The sequence below is a fragment of the Mytilus galloprovincialis genome, chromosome 3 (assembly GCF_965363235.1).
Source record: "Mytilus galloprovincialis chromosome 3, xbMytGall1.hap1.1, whole genome shotgun sequence".
Taxonomy (NCBI): Eukaryota; Metazoa; Mollusca; class Bivalvia; order Mytilida; family Mytilidae; genus Mytilus; species Mytilus galloprovincialis.
Window position 1 is genome coordinate 37,956,343 of NC_134840.1, and position 22,173 is coordinate 37,978,515.

Consider the following 22,173-nt stretch of genomic DNA (forward strand, 5'->3'; position numbering starts at 1 on the left):
AATAGTTTAGCATGTACTGAGCTAAACTACGTGACTGTTCTATTTTCAAATTATTGAAAATAGAAAATATGCTGTATATATTCAAAACACAAATACCAAATCGCTCCGTGTACTTGACAACACCTAGGCTTAAACTGTTGATATATATGTATGTATTCTTTTCAAACGATAAAGTAAGATCTTCAACACGTCGCAAACGCTCATGATCCCTAGCACCGGTTTGTATGCAAGCAATTTTGTGTTGTCACTGCTTTCATATATTGTTATGTCGAGGCAAGGACAAGTCAAAAGTAAAATTTCATAAAAACAAACCTCAAGGAAATTCTAAACGAAAAGTCCGTAATCAAATGACAAAATCAAATGCTCAAACACATCAAACGAATGGATAATAACTGGTATATTCCTGACTATTTTGTTGTTTGATAGGTTCTGAAGACGGTGTGTAATGAATGTCTCTGTATAAAAGAGGGACGAAAGATACCAAAGGGACGGTCAAACTCATAAATCTAAAACAAACTGACAACGTCATGGCTAAAAATGAAAAAGACAAACAAACAACAGCACATACGACACAACATAGAAAACTAAAGAATAAACAACACGAACCCCACCAAAAAATTAGGGGTGATCTCAGGTGCTCCGGAAGGGTAAGCAGATCCTGCTCCGCATGCGGCACCCGTCGTGTTGCTTATGTGATAACAAATCCGGTAAATAGTCTAATTCGGTAGGTCACATTCATGAAAGGGAAGGGGATTGTAGTTACGACGTAAGGAACATATCCGATATCATTTGTGAAACGGTTATTCCATAACGGTCAACCAACTCGTGATGGCGTCCGTAAAATTTACGAAGGGATGATTTCAACTTCACCATTTGGAACTCTTGGTTTAATAGCTTCCTTGTGAGCAGCAACCCTCTATGAAGAAAATCATGATAGGAAATGCAAGCACGGGAATATCGTATCGATTGGGAGATATATACCCCGTATGCAGGTGCTGCTGGAATGTTGCTACTTAGAAATGGAAAGTTCACAATTGGAAAGCTGAAATCATCTCTTTTGTCGTAAAGTTTTGTTTTCAACCGACCCTCATTGTCAATTTCTAGATGTAAGTCAAGATATGAGGCCGAATTAACTGTATCTGTAATATCCTTTATCTCTAGCTTATAAGATGGTTTATAAAAAAAAGTATAAAAAAACAAGTTTACGATCTGCGAGAGCATATTGTTATCCAACCAACGTAACTCTTCTTTTGAGATTGGGAATAAGGAATAACGATACCTAGTTTGGAAATAATCTTTTTTATTCTCTTTTTTTTAGCCCACCTGGCCCAAAGGGCCAAATGAGCTTTTTTTCATCACTTGTCGTCCGTCGTCCGTCGTCCGTCGTCGTTCACTTTTACAAAAATCTTCTCTTCTGAAACTACTGTGCCAAATTTAACCAAACGTGGCCACAATCAACCTATTCGGATTTGTCTACATTTTGGGTTACTAATGTCTGGTTATGTAATGTATTTCAGTTGTTTCCTGTAATTAGTTAATACTTCAGTCTTATCATGTACATCTTTTGTATATAATTTTATAAATTTACTGTTTGCAAAAGTATAAATTACTCTAAATAATAGGGATGTTCTAGTAACTAACAGAAAACCCTGTCCGTTTTTGGCACAACTTTTTTTATCTTTTGGTCCTCGATGCTGTTCGACTTTGTGCTTGTTTCGACTTTCAAATTTTTGTATCTGGGCGTCACTAGTAGATCTTGTGTGGACAAAATGCACTTCTGGCGTATTAAAATTTTGAACTTGTTGCCTTTTGTTGGCTGTTGTTTGTGTGTTTCTTTGTCGATTGTGTTCTCCAATTTATTTATATTGTATTCCTGTGGTGTTGAGTTGTCATTTTAATGTTATATTTCACATGGCTATAAAAGAGGGAGGTTTGGCATGCCACAAAACCAGGTTCAACCCACCATTTTTTTCCTGTTAAAAATGTCCTGTACCAAGTCAGGAATATGGCCATTGTTATATTATAATTCGTTTCTGTGTGTGTTACATTTTAACGTTGCGTCGTTTGTTTTGAGTGTAAATTCACATTGCGATAAGACGTGTCACGGTACTTGTGTATCCCAAATTCACGTATTTGGTTTTGATGTTATATTTGTTATTCTCGGGGGATTTTTTTCTGATGCTTGGTCCGTTTCTGTGTGTGTTACATTGTAGTATTGTGTCGTTGTTCTCCTCTTATATTTAATACGTTTTCCTCAGTTTTAGTTTGTTACCACGATTTTGTTTTTTGTCCATGGATTTATGAGTTTGAACAGCGGTATACTATTGTTGCCTTTATTCATCATTGGGTTATATAGTTTATAAAATGCGTCCGGTGACCCGGCCAACCAACCAAAATGGCCTCCATGGCTAAAAATAGAACATAGGGGTAAAATGTAGATTTTGGCTTATAACTCAGAACCCAAAGCATTAAGAGCAAATCTAACATGGGGTTAATTTGTTTATCAAGTCAAGATCTATCTGCCCTACAATTTTCAGACGAATCGGACAACCGGTTGTTGGGTTGATGCCCCTGAAATGATAATTTTAAGGAAATTTTGCCGTTTTTTTTTTTTTGTTATCTTAAATATTATTATAGATAGAGATAAACTGTAGACAGCACTTATGTTCAGCAAAGTCAGATCTTCAAATAGGTCAACAATGACCAAAATGGCCAGTTAACCCCTTAAGGAGTTATTGCCCTTTATAGTCATTTTTTACCAATGTTTCGTAAATTTTTGTATTCTTCCTTTAAAAAATCTTCTCTGAAACTACTGGGCCAAATTTTACCATACTTGGCCACAATCATCATTGAGGTATCTAGTTTTAAAAATGTGTGCGATGACCCAGCCAACCAACCAAGATGGCCCCATGGCTAAAAGTAGAACATAGGGTTAAAATGTACATTTTGGCTTATAACTCAGAAATCAAAGCATTTAGAGCAAATCTGACACAGGGTTGTATTGTTTATCAAGTCAAAATCTATCTGCTCTGAAATTTTCAGACGAATCTGACAACTGGTTGTTGGGTTGCTTCCCCTGAATTGGTAATTTTTAAGGAAATTTTGCCGTTTTTTGTTATTATCCTGAATAATATGATAGATAGAGATAAATTGTAAACAGCAATAATGTTCAGGAAAGTAAGATCTACAAATAAGTCAAATGACCAAAATGGTCAGTTGACCCCTTAAGGACTTATTGCCATTTATAGTTAATTTTTACAATTTTCATACATTTTGTAAATTTTTGTAAATTTTAACAAAATATTTTCCTCTGTAAATAATGGGCCAAGTTCATTATAGATAGGGATAATTGTAAGTAGTAAGAATGTTAAGTAAGATCTACAAGCACATCACAATCACCAAAACACAATTTTGTCACTAATCCATCTGTGTCCTTTGTTTAATATGCGCAAAGACCAAGGTGAGCGACACAGGCTCTTATGAGCCCCTAGTTCTTTGTTTAATGGTAATGTCGATCGCTCTTAGACTTATGTGGTCATGGTATATTAATACTTTTTCTGCTCATGATTGAAAATCATCATACCACACAGCTTACATTTTATATATACTACCGACAGGGACATAATCAAATCTTAATTCAGGTAAAAAAATAAACTTGTTTATTACACTAATCATAACTTCCAAACAAGCCTGCATATTAGCTGAATATATTGATAATTTATTTCACTTTGCCTGTGGATTTTAATGTGGAAGCCCGTGTAATCTTGAATGCTACATTTCATTTGGAAATGCAGGTTAACATTAGAATGACGCGAAATTGTTGTTACTCAATCAAAATAACGTATTATAATTAAATATGCATGTTATGTAATTAATCAAATCCTGCAGAATGGCATACTTCGATGATGAATAAATAAAGGCAACAGTAGTATACCGCTGTTCAAAACTCATAAATCGATAGAAAAAAAACAAATTCGGGTTACAAACCAAAACTTAGGGAAACGTATTAAATGACAAAAACAACCAGGAAAAAAGGTAGCAGCATTGGCTCTTATCATCTCAGAGTACATGATGAGCAACACTCACATGCCTAGTAACTCCTCTTACTGGTACAAATAGTCTTTTCGCACTTTTTGGACCCTAATTCCTAAACTGTTGGGACCAAAAATCAATCCCAACCTTCCTGTTATGGTCATAAACCTTGTGTTTAAATTTCATAGATTTCTATTTACTTATACTAAAGTTATAGTGTGAAAACCAAATGTCTTCGGATGACAACGACGACGCAAACATCATACCAATATAGACCAAAAAAATTTTCAATTTTTGAGGTTGTATAAAAGCTGCAAAATGTCCTTAAAATTACCAATTCAGGTGCAGCAACCCAACAACAGGTTGTCTGATGCAACTGATAATTTCAGGTCAGATAGATCTTGGCTTGATGAACAGATCTGCTCTAAATGTTTTCTTCATATACATTTTTTAAACTAGATACTCTAAGGATGATTTAGGCCAATTTTCATATTATTTGAAGTTTATAAGAAGTTTCAGAGAAGAAGATTTTTGTAAAATTTAATGGATGACGACGATGACGTATAAAGGACACCGAGTGATGAGAAAAGCTCACTTTTCCCTTTTGGGCCTGGTCAGTTTAAAAATAATACAATATAATTGGAAGACAAAACATTTTATTTCATCTACCATTAAATTAATAATTACATCTTGTACATTTAACAATATAAATAACCACAGACAATGGAAATTCCATCACAGCTATCACACAATTTGTCATATTAAATGATAAGGAAACTTTGATAAAAACAAATATTTGAATCTTATTCTCACCCTGGTAACAAATAGTTAATGTAACATCTGTTAATCTGACAATCATGTTAGCTAAGCATTTGCATGATCAAACTAACTCATTAAAAAAATACCACAAGCACAGCTTTATTAACACAGTAATATAACTTAACAAAAATGCAACAATTGTCAATATTAAAGTAAGCAACAATCATCCACAATGTTCTACTACACTCACCCCTGCATTTATGCTTATAGTTCATAAAGTCAGTTCACTCAAATGCATTCTTTTATACCCCCAGAACTTTGTTGTGAGGGTAAGAAAAAGGAAAACAAAAAATATTCAACTTACACATAAAATTGAAATGAGTAATAATATGTAATAGAATTGAAACACTATGTAATAAATGTAATAAATGTAATAGAATTGTAATAGATGTAATACAATTGTAATAGATGTAATAGAATTGTAATAGTATGTGATAAAGTTTGCCACAGAGAGACAGCAGCCAATAACAAAAAAAGACATAATTATGGAGAAGAGATCAGGGGTGCACACATCAATGAGACAGCAATCAGATGATACAATAAAATCAAAAGATATGTTTAGGTCAATATCTACTCCGAGATTACTCTGACTTCCAACTGCTGTTTTGCCAGACAAGCTGGGTCGTGGGACGTCAGAGCTCGTCCCATACCAAAAAGTGGATATTTGCCCGTCCAATATAGATGCGCTGCTTGGTTGCTTCTGGTGCCAACGGACGGCCTTGGAATTATATAAATCAGATATTAATTTGTTCATTGTTCATTTATCTCTTCATTTATGTAAGTTTCACCTACCTGCCACCCATTATTTTTTTTCCATATATAAACAGTTTTCACAGTGACCCATTGATTCAGACATTTTTACTTTTATTTTCAAAAGGACGTCATCCCAACAGTTAATAAGATAATGTCTAGACTAGAATATATATGTGTTGCTGATACATATAATTAAGTCCATAAATTGTAAATTGTTTATTTTTGACGCATTTTTATTTGAATATAAGTTTTAGTATGTTATAAATCAAATATCAGAAATCGAGTTAAATCAGTGAACATGACAGCTAATGCCCTTTAAAGGATCATTCTAAAATTAAACATTCAAACTTCTGAACCTATCTTCTGTACTGTAAACAAACTTACACTAGAGATTGCATAGCAATACATTACATTTCCATACTTTAAAGTTCCTTTTAATCACAATATTGTTTTTATATATACATACAATATAAACAAAAAAATCAACAAAAATAAAATATAGTAAAATCAAATGATTTATAAGTCATACATTAGATTGAATATAATTACAGAATACTTGCACAATTTACTCTATCATTTTAATATCATTTATAATATACAAATATCATATGACATTTCAAATACCCTCCATAAAATGGACACTTGGGGAAAACACAGTTCTTTTCTATGTTCCAAAACTTAAAATGAGCAGTTAATTCAGGTCAAGAATATACAAGTTGACTATCAGCTAGATGAAAACACCAATGATTCCTTGAAAGTGACAAACAAAATGGTGAGCATGGAATAATTTCATACTTGAATTAAAAAATCACATCAAAAATTTTAAAATGTCAGGAAAATGTACCATCTTAGTTTCCATAATTAACAGCACCCATCTTGATGTAGAAATACTATTTCCTGTCAACTACACATACAAAATGTATTGTTGTCCTGTCTTCCAAATTATTGTTAATTATTGAATAATTATAGATACATAATTTATATGCATTGATCTAATAAGAAACAAAAATATTGTAGAAAATCAAAATTTTACCAACATTCACACACAATGAAATTAACTGCTGAATAAATATATCTATTCAATTATACATTTTTTCGCTAGGAATAATAATATGACAAGAAAAGTTGTTAAGAATCATCCCAACAGATAGCAGAAATTAATGGAACTCTTGTCTATGTCATTTTTCTTGAAATACATGAACATGATTAAATTTCTATCATTGATAAACGAAATTGTTAACCTTTTAGTTTCATAGATAAGGAATGTTTAAATAGTGTGTTCATAGATATATGCAGTGGAAGCCACTTTTGTGATGTATTTATCATATGAATACAAATTTGAAGCATTTTCATCTTACCATTCTTCACATACATTTTCAAAGCTAATGAACATACATGTAACAAAAAAATCTAAAGCAGGTTAATTAAATACACACAGATCATCAAAAACAAGTGAGAACCACAGCAGGAATGTGAATAAGATGCACATAAAAATAAAACTGCACACAAAAAATAAATTAAATAAGGATAAAATTTTAGAAATTTGTTTAGGCAACATTATTTTCACTATCAATTCTTTTTATAAAAAAGCATAAAAGTTTTCTACCAAAACTTATCTCTTATCAAATCAGCTTACACTTAAATTTGAGATTAAGGTTGTACCTAACATTACAGGGAGATAACTTTGTAAAGTCAGCTAAACGTTTTAATTGTGTTGTGTTGTAAAAGGAATATTAAGCTTCTCAATGATCTGAATTGGTGTTTGTCGAATTTCTATATAACCAATGTATTTTTTCAGACAAAATGGTTGGTTAAAAAATTTTAAAATTTTTATATTTTTATTAAAGTCTCAAAGTAAATACTTTGACAAGATTTTATGAAAATTAAATGAGCCAAATTAATTTTAGTGAAAGTGTTGGGTACCACCTTAAGGCAGTGAACAAGACATGTCACAACAAAAATTATCTAATATACACATGAAATCATACTCCAGCTTTTGATTTTTTAAGACCTCAAAACCTTAATAATAATGTGTAGAAGATATAAAGAGACTACATTGCTCTGTGACTAATAAAAACCATTTATATCTTGAGTTAAAGAGATTTATACTGGGAAAAGCTACAGTGGACAAATGTGAAATCAATTTGTAAAATTGTCCCATTAATTTAGTAGTGATCCTAATTTGATTGCCAATGAGACAACTCTTCACAAGTGGCCAAATGAGTCAAATAATACAGAAATTAACAACTGTAGGTCACCCATGTTGGAGAATACTATAATAAGTGAGCTACACCAAAAACAACACAAAATAAAATAATACATTTAAAGATCTACAAAGATAGACTAGTGTGTGTTCCATATGAAAGAATATGGGATTCTTCTCTTCACCAATGATCATTGTTAATTGTTACATCTTTATCATTAAAACATAAAATTACAAGATAATTAGATTTCATATAGATATGTGTAAATAAAAATTAACCTTCATCAAAACAATAACAGTATGCTAGTTATGCAGATTACAAAAAATACAATTGTCATTCTTTTTACAGGAGGTAAAAATAAGAACCTTTTATAAATGTTTTTTTTTTTTTTAATTTAAAGAGTCTGTTCCTTTTGCTGCCAAGATGAGGGCAAATCAGCACAAATTCCTTCATAGCTCAAACCTTATTCATATACTAAACCTGACAACTAGAATATAGAAAAATATGATATGTATCCAGTATAAATCATATCTGATTTAATGTTGACATCATAAAACAAACTTTTAGTGAAGAGAAACTGTCAGAGTAAAATATAATAATTTTCAGAAATCTTTAATACATGGTAGAATATATAAGATATATTGACATGTTTCTTCTTGACAATATGACTTCAATGGGACAAGAAGTAGTTGTATAGTTCTAGGATTTTAATTTTGTCTATTTATCAAAGTTTTACCTGCATGATTGGTAGATAGATTCTACAATGTTACATTTCATATCAATGAATATAAGTACTCCATTTATTCTAAATTATACACAATGTAAATGTCTGATATATATTCCAGTAGGTAACCTGGTCACAAGCACTCTCTGAAGGATCAAATCACACAATCATCATACAGCAATTTCTATTTTTTATCAACTTACTACAAGGACCTAATTCTTTCATTGAGAATTCATGAAATATTAATTAATCAAATTGGTAAAAAAACAATTAAAAGAAAACACTAAAATGTTCCTACTACCCTCTATATCTTTATTGATAGACACCTACTTATCTATATTGCAATAACCTTGTAAAGATAATTCAACTCATTATTCAGTTCTACTGCACTTTCCTTTTGAATAAAACCTCATTCATTAAATAAAGTGATAAGAAGACAAATAACTTTATTCATATCGAACATATTTACTTTCCTTCTCCAAAGAAGATACAAATTTTATAACAATATGACATGTGTCTGAAAATGTTCTATAACCCATGTAATACAAAAAAAACCATATCAAAAGATAAAACCACAAACAACAATCAAATTTATACATTATGACTTAAAAAAAGTTATACAAAACAAATTGAACTTGTTTTTAATGGCAAGATAAAATATTTTTATTAATGCCTTAAAAAGTGTTCCCCCTATGAAAATATTTAGCTGTTGAAATCGAAGGAATAAACTTTTTCACATAATTTAGATTTCTTTTTTTTAATTTGAAATGCTTTTTCCATTCAGTTAAACATATTACAAAAAGTATTGTTTGGTAGGAAATATTGTAAATCATAAATATGTGACTGAGAAACTTAGTAACATAGGCATAGATACAATTGATCTTTTAAAACAGAAGACTGAAACTTAAAATATAAATAGTAATGTGTGAAGATTGTCTTGAACAAGGTGAATGAAATACCTATTTTGTATTTTTCTTATGTCCTGTTTTTAATCAGAAGTAAAAATTGTATACCAAATTGTATACCAATATGGACTTGTCAGTAGGCTTGATTTAATCAATTTCAGTAAAAACAAATTTAAATGTTACTGATCAATAAATAGTTTTTATTTCAGTCTGGCAGCCAGTTAAAACATCACAGAAACAAAAAAAAAAAAAAAAAAACACTTAAAAATGTAAGAGCTGAAGAGATTTAATTCTTTTACACATCTTTGAGATATGATATATCAATCGTTGTATCATACAGCCTCTATCTGACAGTCTCTTGTAAATATCTTGTGAGATACTTCTAATAACAATACCATTATAAATAACTCTTCAGTGCTTGTGGCCTAGAGATAAAATTACTGGAAGAATAGCTCCTACAACAATAGCTACAAGTTCTACATTTTTAAATCCTTTATGTTCATGGATTACTATGGTCCCATCAGGGTTGGTATGTTTGATTTGTCCAGATGATACTTCTGGTAAAACGTGGACTGTAGCTACATATAAAAAGGTCCCAGCACTAAATAACATAGCTATGCCTGTTGTTTTAACATCTGTGAAAGACTCTGCACTTTTCTGTAATGGAAAAAATATTGACATAAATTATATGGTTCAAGTCAAGATAACGGGAACAATAGTCAGCTGTGTGCCTTAAGTCATTGTAATACCTATTGTAAGAATATTCTTTAATAATAAAAAATTCTTTATTTTGGCTTTGTTTAAAATAAATTATCTAAAGGAAAAGTGACTACTGGTTGATAGTCAATAACGCTGCTATTAATGGTCAAAAACAAGTAAATTATACATGTTATAGTGAGTAAATCTCCAATGGCATATAGTACATGCATATAAAAATGACATCATGTTAATATGAGATAAATATGAACCCTGTTTGTACAAGACAGACATTCCTATCTAACTTTTAAACGGGGCTGTTCACAAGGTATCTCTCCATATAAACATGTCACCATACTCATGCATATTATTTACTCTGGATCCTTACTTTTGCTCCAGAATATTGTGTGCTTGGCAGAGAGGTACAGAAATGTAGCAACTACCAATTTTCAAGTCTTTGGTTATTGAGCCAGAGATCCTATCCACAACCTCTCTCAATCAAAGTAAGATTATTCTTATACTGGTTTGGTTATAATAAGCATACTATAAACTATTTATTTAGGTCAATACTTTAGTTGTGTTTAGCCCTTGTAACTTTATTTCTCCCCAATTTATTTTGCCTGATTCCTAACCTTATCTTGATAGTGTTGAATAGTAGTCTCATTGGCAATCATACCACATCACCTTGTTCTACTTATTAAAAACATGCAAGTCTGATGTATACCCAACAATTCTTATATTGATGTTATTTTTAAACTTGGGAAGGTAAAGAGAATTAGTCTGTTAACAATATTAATTCTACACCTATTTGTCTATTTTCTTTCATGCGTGTTAAGGATTAGACTAGCTAGTTAGCCATTAATTTCAATTTCAAGTAAAGGGGTATTAATTAACAACGAATAATTTTGATTTCTTTGAAATTCAGTTTTCATTTTCTTTTCTTATACAAATGATACACACTTCTTTTATCAATTCTTTCAATCAGCTTGGAGGATCTTTCAATGGGTTTGAAACAGATTGTATCCTGTTATTTTTCAAATGATTTCATATTGTACCACTTATTTGTTACAACTCTTTGTCAAATTATCTTTGAAATGATGTATATTATACTGACCTGACTTAAACATATAAATGTGATAATTGCCATTAATGGAGCAGCAATAGAAAAGACAAACAAATGTTTCTTAATTCTAGGTCTGTCAAAGCCTTCGTGCAACAGGAAAGATACTAAACCAAATGCTGCAGGTGCCTGTAATAAGAAATCTCAAGATTTACCAGTAGTATTTTACAATGACTGAGAAGTCTGATTACCTACTACTGTAAAATAATTGATAAAGAATTTGAATTACAAAAAATGTATTATGCATTTAACAAGAGATAGAGGCAGGTAAGTTTAAAAATTATTGCCTATATAGATTGATAAAATTGTTATATTCAAATAATAAGGAAGCCAATCAGTAACACCTCTAACACATGTACAGTAAACACTGAAAATAACTCAAACTCAAGATGTCTCATATAGAAAATATATTTTATATATATATTTTTTTTTTGTCTCGGGCAGATGGTGCCATCATAAATAGATACACAAACAAAGTACATCTGATCTTAAATCTGTATTTGTGGAGAAAAAAAACAAAGCTTTTAAAATAAAAGATGTGTGTAGTACATTTTGCTTGGACAGTAGTCATACAGCATTATACATATTTTTAACTTCTTTTACACTTCGTCAGCATAAAAAAGTAATGTTAAGTAGCTGGGATAGAAGTCATACACCCTATTTATGTTTGAACTACATTAAGTGTTTGTCAAAAACAAAATAAATGACTTACCTTATGCAACATAATAGCTACAAATACTATAATCGTAAGTGATGAATGATTTAACATGACAGCTGCACCTAATGCTACTCCATCAGCTAAAAATAGAAAATCATCAGTCAAATAAGAGATATTACTTACTAATGCTACCTCAAGCTATAATTATTTAGTATATGCACCTAATGCTACCCCATCAGCTTAAAATAGAACATCATCAGTCAAATAAGAGATATTGCTTACTAATGCTACCCCCAGCTATCATTATTTAGTATAAAGGAAGTTAACATTGTTTAAAGTGTGTCATAAACTGTTATCACAGAGATATAATGCCTCGCTTTTTTGTAATTTCGATAATGCAAATGTTGAAATTAAAATAGCAACACTTTAACATGTAAGTTTTGCAAATATTCAAAGTCAATCAACCATGACTGAAGGTACATAGCTAAACAATCTCCTTGGAAATGAGATGTGCCAATGCTAGTACAACTTCATACCAAATACCATTGACTTAATTATCATTAGTAGTTCCCTTTAAATAAACCTAAACCCTAACTATTACATGTAAACTATAGCAAAAATAATTCAAAGTCAATAAACCATGACTGAGGGGGCAAGTCAAATAATCTACATGGAAATGAGATGAGCCAATGCTAGTACAACTGCATACCAAATATCATTGACCTACCATTAGTGGTTCTCCCTAAACAGACCCAATCACAAACTAATACATGAAAACTTAGCAAAAGTTTCAAAGTCAATAGACCATAACTGAGGGGGCGGGGCCAATTAATCTCCATGGTAATGAGATGTGCCAGTACTAGTACAGCTGTATACCAAATATCTTTGACTGACCACTAGTGGTTCACCATAAACTAGACCTAATCACAAACTAATACATGAAAACTAAGCAAAAGTTTTAAAGTAAATAGACCATAACTGAGGGGGTTGGGCCAAATAATCTTCATGGTAATGAGATGTGCCAGTACTAGTACAGGGTTGAGTTCAATATCGTAGTAGCTACGTAGCGGCTACATAGCTGCTATCAATATCTATGTAACAACTAGTCTGTAGCTACACGTTCAATAGTCAACTATTTGGTATACAGCTGGGTTGAGTTCAATATCGTAGCAGCTACGTAGCTGCTACGATATTGAACTCAACCCAGCTGTTTATCAAATATCTTTGACTTACCAATATTGGTTTACCATAAACTAGACCTAATCACAAATTAATAAATTGTTGACGTCGTCGTTGCCGAAACAGCATACCTATGTTATTTAAGTAAGTTCGCTTCTCAGTTACAAAATAACAAGCTTTTCATAACACTAGTATATATTGATTGATAGGGAATTAACAGAGGAACCAAAAGAGCCAAAAAATATATAGGTCAATGTGCTTGGTCGAGATATTAGCCATTGAAATTTTGGCAGGAAATTGTTCTCTCTTGATTTTTCATGGGTTTATCATTTTAAGTTTAACATAAACTTTTAAAAAATAACAAAGATTTTATAAGACTTTTACAGACGGCCTATAATTATACATGTACAAGATTTATAAAAAGAAAAATGAGGATCAATGGGCAAAATTTTTTAATGCATTCAAATGGATAAAACCAGAGGAATCTGAAAATTCTCATCACGATTCACGAGTTGATTTTTTTCACAATCACGATTCACAGAAAATAAATTTCAATGATCACAGATCATGAAAATATAATCAATAGCTCTGAGGAAAAATGATGCCACTGCCTCTAATATTGGGATATTTTTTTATGCAAGTCTTGATTTTCACATACCGTAAACATTGCAACATGTCTTGTAAGCATATAATTGATATTCGTATATGAGTGTGTGAAGTGAAGATGACAACTGACTGTTTTTTTTAATACAAATGAATAGGTCAAGAGTCAAGACTACCTAAATGATCTACAGTATCCAATGACTACTGGCTGTTTTTTTTTTGTACAAATAAATAGGTCAAGACTACCTGAATGATCTACAGTATCCAATGACTACTGTCTGTTTTTTTTTTGTACAGATAAATAGGTCAAGAATACTGGAATGATATACAATATCCAATGATATCTAGCTGTTCTTTTGTACTAATAAATAGGTCAAGACTATTTATATGATCTACAATATCCAATGATTACTGGCTGTTCTTTTGTACGTACTAAATAAAGACTACCTGAATGATCTAATTAAAAGTATTCTAAGTAATGTGTATTTTTTCTTCTTGCAATTACATTTTTCTAAATCAAGAATACAGACTACTAGTATCCTTTCAAACCAAATGATTATGAAGAGCCTGTTGTAATAAGCTCTTATACCCCACTAGTCCTATATCATATGACTTCGCATTCTTATTCAATTTTTAACATTTTATACACAAATGTAGTTATTTCTGTTACTTGAAGCAAATTCTATTTCTGTAGATTTACACAATATTGTTATACTTGTTTTATTTCACATTGAAGATTAGACCCTTTGATTTTTTTATTTCATGTCAGTCAGGTCCCTTTATATGAAACTTGAAACCACTTCTCTGCCATATTGATATTTTATAACAACTCTGCCTATGACCCATATAATTTGATATTCATTCTTTAACCATATATCATAGTAAGCTAGTTTTTTTATTTTACACTAATCCACAATCTTTCATGTTAAATTCTGTTTCCACTTAAGTTTATGCCATTGAACCATCATGGTATTAAACACAATTCCAAGCATGCTGTTATAGAGGGTCACCATATATTCATCTTGGGTGGCATTCCAGTTATTGAAATTTGTGTCAGATTGGATAATGAACTAGACGTTTAGGAATTGATGTCATAATTTAATATGGAGCTATCATATGCGACCCCTACTCGGTAACAAAAATAAACATGTCAAGCTGCAAAATTTATCACCAGAGATTACAAGTCAAAAGAGGATGGATAAGTCTCCAAAATGCTTGCCAAACTGGAACTACAACATGATCTCCAGACAAGGACGAACAAGGCGTTGAAGCCAAAGTTAGTTTTTATTCACAAACAAGTTGAGGGGCTGATTCACGCTGTTGAACCAGATGAATTCCTCTTAAAACCATGTCCGAAAAGAACCATATCTGCCGAGAAATTCAAAGAAAACCATGCAATTGACATTCCGCTAAGTAAAACACCGTACAATATTCAAACTCACTTTAGGGCCTTAATAATAGGGTACAAGTCAAATCGGCACCAATAGAAAAAGTCAAATCGGCACCTGGTTAAATCGACATCTAGTCAAATCAGCACCTATTTAAAGTAAATTAGGCATCCAATAAATATATATATAAATAATTCAACCCTTTAAAATGTGAATAAACATGATAAAATTAGGTTAATATTTCTGGCCAACCCCTTCCTTATTTAACTCTTCTTGGGTAAATACTGTAAAATTTCTGGACAACCCATTCCTTATTTCCACTGTTTTTCTTAAATTAAAATTATATATTAAGCAAATCTAACATGGGTGCCGAATTGACTATATCAAGTGCCGATTTAACCAGGTGCCAATTTGACTAGATACCGATTTGACTATACCGGGTGCCGAATTGACCCGGTGCCGATTTGACTAGAATTCCGTAAGACACAGTGATCGCGCCGAATCAGATCGACACTGTTGTGCACGCATCAAACGTAGAGAGCTTCAAATCTGTTCTCCCGCCCTGCCAATAAAACCGTTGTATTAAAGCCAGCATCGATATCGACAATTTATTCACATGTCATACAGATACAGTCTGTTACAGACTCTACTGTTGTAACTTTGTAAACAAAGAAAGGGTCGGATTTCCAGTACTTCGATCTGTCTTATAACCAGTAGAAAGTGGACCAACACGGACACATTATATTTTCTAATAAAAAAGGCAGTTGTTTGTAAAAAGAAAAGACTATCAACTTTTCCCCGATTAATTATATATCTTTAATGTTTTAACAATGTTTTAGTTTTCCTTCACATAATCAATAAAGTTATAAAAATAGATTTATGAGTATCTTAACAACATTGTTAGGTACACTTCGATCTTTTTGGTAATAAGAAGGACCGGAGGTATGTAAACTGGTTCCCGGTTGATTACTACACAAAAATGATAATACAAGCAAATTCCAGTTTATATGTGAAATAGTAAATACGAAACCGAGCACGGTAGACGGAGAAATGTAATGGAAAGTAAATACGAACCAAGCGCGGTAGGCAGAGAAATGTAATGGAAGTTCAGTTCACTAGTATTGGAAACATGCCGCTAAAAGCGTCAATTTTCCAAAAAAACAGATGCTCCGCAGGGCGCAGCTTTATACGACCACAGAGGTTGAACCCTGAACGGTTGGGGCAAGTATGGACACAACATTCAAGCTGGATTCAGCTCTAAATTTGGATTATGATTAAATAGATGACACAGCATAGGTTTCTGACACAGAATGAATGTGGTCTAATAAACTTAAAATTTGTTTTTTTTTGCCTTTGAGCAATTCACTTTGCTGTTGAATATTAATCCTCTCAAAAAAGTGTTTGAAGAAATTTTCTTTGTATTTACGAAATCTGAAATGAGAAAAATTGAACCCCCCCCCCCCCCCCCCAATTTTTTTTTCACATCCCCCTTTCCATTATTCCAAAACTGATCTCAATTCAAATTACTAATGGAGTTTGCAACAATAACTACTAATTTAAATACATCATAAAATATTAAAATGTAAAAAAAGTGCTTGTTATCACTGAATGGTAAAGATTGTTTTAATTTATCAGTTGGTAGTAAAAGTGAATATACATTGTATATTGTATAAAACTATGATTTAAGTTGATTCAACTACTATTCTACACAAAGAAAGATAACTCCAATTGAAAATTTCTTGCTATTGTGCAATATTGTGCAATTAGATATTTCTTGCTATTGTGTAATACTGTGCAATTGAAAATACTTGCTATTGCACAATACTGTGCAATTGAAGATTTCTTGCTATTGCACAATACTGTGCAATTGAAAATTTCTTGCTATTGCACAATACTGTGCAATTGAAGATTTCTTGCTATTGCTGAATACTGTGCAATTGAAAATTTCTTGCTATTGCACAATACTTAATATTATAATTTTGGACCCCGATTTGGACCAACTTGAAAACTGGGCCCATAATCAAAAATCTAAGTACATGTTTAGATTCAGCATATCAAAGAAGCCCAAGAATTCAATTTTTGTTAAAATCAAACTTAGTTTAATTTTGGACCCTTTGGACTTTAATGTAGACCAATTTAAAAACGGGACCAAAAATTAAGAATCTACATACACAGTTAGATTTGGCATATCAAAGAACCCCAATTATTCAATTTTGGACTCCGATTTGGACCAACTTGAAAACTGTGCCAATAATCAAAAATCTAAGTACATTTCTAGATTCAGCATATCAAAGAAGCCCAAGGATTCAATTTTTGTTAAAATCAAACTAAGTTTAATTTTGGACTACGATCATGGTCATAAACCTTGTGTTTAAATTTCATAGATTTTTATTTTCTTATACTTAAGTTATGGTGTGAAAACCAAGAAAAATGCTTATATGGGCCCCATTAATTTTTGGACTACGATCATGGTCATAAACCTTGTGTTTAAATTTCATAGATTTTTATTTTCTTATACTAAAGTTATGGTGCGAAAACCAAGAAAAATGCTTATATGGGCCCCATTTTGGCCCCTTATTCCTAAACTGTTGGGATCTCAACTCCCAAAATCAATCCCAACCTTCCTTTTGTGTTCATAAACCTTGTGTCAAAATTTTATTGATTTCTATTTACTTATACTAAAGTTATTGTGCGAAAACCAAGAATAATGCTTATCTGGGCCCTTTTTTTGGCCCCTTATTCCTAAACAGTTGGAACCAAAACTCCCAAAATCAATCCCGACCTTCCTTTTGTGGTCTTAAACCTTGTGTTTAAATTTCATAGATTTCTATTTACCTAAACTAAAGTTATAGTGCGAAAACCAAAAGTATTCGGACGACGATGACGATGACGATGACGCTGACGCCAACGTGATACCAATATACGACCAAAAAATTTTCAATTTTTGCGGTTGTATAAAAAAAAATTGTAGAAAAACGGATCACGATAGCGAAAATGCGCCTATCACGAAGAACGAAAATAACCCATCAGGCCCCTCAAACATGACAATCTTCCATCTTTTAGAAAAGTTGATTTGTGGTTCCTGAGGAAAAGAACCCAAAATTTCATACATAACCATTATGTGTAAGAAACTATAAGCATTGGGTTAACAAGATGTTAAGGATGAATATAGTAATGAAGTGTATAATAATAGCAAATCTATTAATGTAATTCCTGAGAAAAATGGAAAAAGGACAGACACATACAAAGAGATTATGAAAAAGGTCAAATTGTAATAAGATTTTAATCAAAATTAGTACCATATGTTACACTTGTTTTCTAAAATTAAACTCCATGAGGTGAACCAACGCCTGTGTGAATCAATTCGATAGAGTCCCTGAAGTGGATACCTTGTTTTCTAAAACATTAATCTTTTTATTGTTGAACACTTTTGTAATACAGTAATCATCTAGTTCCTGTCCTCTGAAGCATGAAAATTGTGTGTTTCAACACTTTTATCTTATAATCTATAATGTTAATAGGATGTTTACGTGTTATAAATTATGATTTCTTTACTTAAATAAAATATTAATTTACTATACTTCTATTTTCATCTTAGAAACTGTACTTTACATAAAAAATCTTTTGATCTTTATAATTTTGAGATAATACATTGTGTAAGCTATTGACAAAAAAACATCTGCTATCACTGCCTTTATACATTAATCATTTTTTTTAAAGAAATTATCTAAAATATAATTTCAAACATATTGATTTTGAGATAAAATTTATACAATGAAAAATACCTGCAGCATGGACAACTAGTCCTAGTGTAGCTGTTATTTTATTTCTGTTCTGTTGTACTATTGTATCTGGTGACTCTGGATCTGGAAAAAAATTAAAAACACAGTTTTCTACAAAAGAATATGAATTTTTATCTTAAAATTTACTTAAATCCTGATGATGAACTGTTAGGGGATTGTTTACTTATTTCTGATTTGTGTTCACAGAAATAGTTTTATTATTAATTTGCAGGAGACTGGATTTAACTGAACTTTTTTCAATGGTAGATTAAATTTTAAAAGATTATGCATGTGAATAAGTTATAATATACCTGATGAACCATGCATATGTGATCCTCCTATTTGGTCTACCAACAACATAAATATAAATCCTATTACCAAGGTAACACCAATTATTGAATGATTATCTTCCATTCCATGACTGTGATGGTCATGTGAACCAGCCTCATGTTTATGTTCTGTTGCCTCTTTTTCAGTCGAAGAATGCTCATGATCGTGGTGACCTACAAATAATCTTGAATGATCAAATGATTTCCCTGATATATGTTTGTTATATTTGCATTAAAAAGTTACAGACATGGAAGAGCTGGACATTGTAGAATCTATCTTCATAAGATGTTTCTAAATATGTTATTTATATTTTTCTGGTCAAAGGGTTTCACTGTAAAAAAAAATTTCTTTTCTAAACGCACTATTTAACCTTGTTGATGAATACATGTAGATTAAAAAAAACAAAAATGACCACAATAATAACATTTTTTATCTACCAACCTGGACCAGCACTATACATAGCATGTATTCCTTCTGGTATAATTACAGCTAAAGCTGTTCCTACCAGTAGACCTGCCCCAAATACTGTCACTAGTTTTAACTTCTCCTACAAAAGAACATGAAGAATATATTTGTCAACATGGTTGATGTCAAAATATTAATAAATATGTCAAATTTAAAATTGATCTCTGGAACAGAAAATAATGAGATGAACACATTAAATGGTCTGACTTGATGGATGCATCACACTTTTAATATGATCTCAAAATTGTTAATATTTCTATTTTCTAATATTTATATTTCCTGCATTTGCACAGAAATCTCTTTTTCTTTCTTCATGTCTCATTTGTCAAATGACTTTGAGTAAAATATAATATATCTATCAGTCTAGATAATATAAGAAAGAGCACAGTAACAATTTTATTTAAGTTAATCATTGATATGAAAAACATTTGTTTTTGTTACCTGATGATGAATGATAGTGTTTACAGTGAAAATGATGTCATTACTAAAATCTCTGACAACAGGACCGACATAGGAAACATTTCAGTATTTCTGTTTTTTTTCAACTGATTCTAACCTCTAAGTTAAAAGTAGTTCAAATCATTATTAATTTTTTTTTTTTTTTTTTTTTTTGGTTTGACATCAAAGTAAAAATATAAATAACCTTTCAAGACGTCACAATTATTTGGACTAAGTAAAAAATTTACTTAAATTCAAAAAATAATTCAAGTGGGAACAAAGTACCATTTCAATATATTCAAAGCGTATATTGATCCCTGAATGTGAAAAACCATGAGGTAATTTTTTTAAGCTCAAAACTATTTTTATAAATGTTTATTTCAGATTTTTATTATTACAATGCATTAGTTAAGTGTCTCAAAATCTCCAAATGTAAAAAATGTGCCAAAAAACAAAAAAGCTATGATCATTTTTATCCCATCCAGTTAATCGTCATGTCATTGGTGTACAACTGGAATTAAAGAAATAATATGATTCTGAATCATTTGATTTACATTTTATAAAGTTAGTAATTTTAATGTTCTGTGGTATATTTTAGTAATTTTATTGTGATTTTTGTAGTTCTGTGTTATATTTAATTGAGTGTTAAACTTCTGTGGTATTCTGTGTTATAAAGACGCTCTGTAAGAAAAGGTTTCAGGTAGGTTCAAGCCCAATACACTGTTGCATCCTACCTTGTTCAAACCCGTTCTGTGGTATATTTTAGTAATGTTATTGTGATTTTTGTAGTTCTGTGGTATATTTTGAGTGTTCAACTTCTGTGGTATTCTGTGGTAAAAAGACGCTCTGTAAGAAAAGGTTTCAGGTAGGTTCAAGCCCAATACACTGTCGCATCCTACCTTGTTCAAACCCTACACGCTCTCACCCAATTTTATTCAAATTCCAGTTGAATTATTTGACATCTTTTTATATGTACATGTATATATATGAAATAAATTATATTTTCCTGTATAAAACTTGAGGAATTATTACATGTATATGATTTTTTTATTTTTTTTTTATTAATTTGATGAATACTTATTTAATGTTAATTATGTATGATTACTGTTAATTGGTATTTATACACAGCTACATTTGGTTTTATTGTTTTGTGTTTGAAAATCATGATTGTTGACTTTAATAACTTACTTTGATGTAATGTACTTAGCTTGGTATGCACTAACCAAATTGTGATTAAAATTTCTTCAACCAAAAAAATAATGTTGGGATGTCACTTTATCTTGAAACAATGAAAAAAAATATTTATAGCAGTACACTAACCAAAACATGATATAAGAATAAACAATGATTTATTTAACAAAAAATAAAAAGTCAGAATCTTACTTCATTTAATTACATGAATTAAGGCTATATAATTACATTTGTTCACTAACTAAAACATGATTAAAATTTATTTTAAACTCCATTACAAAATCATTAAACACAAAAAGTCTTAAGTACTATACAAATCCATGACAAAACCAAATAAAAAGGGTGCAATCGTTTTTTGGGTGCGAAAGTGAAAAGGGTCGAAAGAGAAAGGGCTCAAATGTGCTTTTGGGCCAACGGACCCGTATTCGTATGACAAGTTTTTTTTTTACTAAATAGGATGTGATTGATGGCTTTTACTGTCCCAACCAGTCACCACGCAGTTGTTATGACACTTTATTTTTGTAATGATTTAACTAAAGCGGGATATCATAAAATCATGTTGGCATTGTTGCTTGGAAAAACTTTTTTTTTTCATAAAATTTTACTTGACTACAGTTTTTGTACCTAAGATTATCTGTCAGCTGTTCCCTGAAAAAAACTATTATAGAAAAAAGTTAATATGTGGAAAGTAACCTCTGAAAATGTGATTGCAAGTGGTATCAGTCCTGACATGTAACAACCAATTAACATAGCAAGACAAAGTAAAAGCAGTGTCCATATTTCATCCATTTCTTGACGTTTTCTTTGGTTAGAACATAACAAATCGGAAAGTCGTGTCAGATATTGAAATCGAAGTCGAGTTATACCGCTGAAGAATGAACGTTTA

General features: G+C 31.1%; 1 protein-coding gene across 1 annotated transcript; it reads right to left on the reverse strand.

Moving 5' to 3' along the window:
* Positions 1-4,671: 4,671 nt before the first annotated feature.
* On the reverse strand, positions 4,672-22,148 carry LOC143067876 (zinc transporter ZIP9-like). Its single transcript, XM_076241474.1, has 7 exons — positions 21,981-22,148; positions 19,635-19,740; positions 19,175-19,366; positions 18,867-18,947; positions 11,966-12,051; positions 11,248-11,382; positions 4,672-10,094 (listed from the first exon to the last, which is right to left on the reverse strand). Exons 1-7 carry the CDS (start codon positions 22,074-22,076, stop codon positions 9,849-9,851), a joined length of 942 nt encoding a protein of 313 aa, XP_076097589.1. The 5' UTR covers positions 22,077-22,148; the 3' UTR covers positions 4,672-9,848.
* Positions 22,149-22,173: the final 25 nt, after the last annotated feature.

What these genes read in the sequence shown, in the direction of transcription:
- LOC143067876 (XM_076241474.1), bottom strand. Translation starts at nt 22,076, where the DNA reads ATGGATGAAATATGGACACTGCTTTTACTTTGTCTTGCTATGTTAATT. An exon ending in TATGTATAGTGCTGGTCCAG is followed by an intron (nt 19,367 to 19,634) that starts GTTGGTAGATAA and finishes GATTATTTGTAG; the next exon opens with GTCACCACGATCATGAGCAT. An exon ending in ACTAGTTGTCCATGCTGCAG is followed by an intron (nt 12,052 to 18,866) that starts GTATTTTTCATT and finishes TTCTATTTTTAG; the next exon opens with CTGATGGAGTAGCATTAGGT.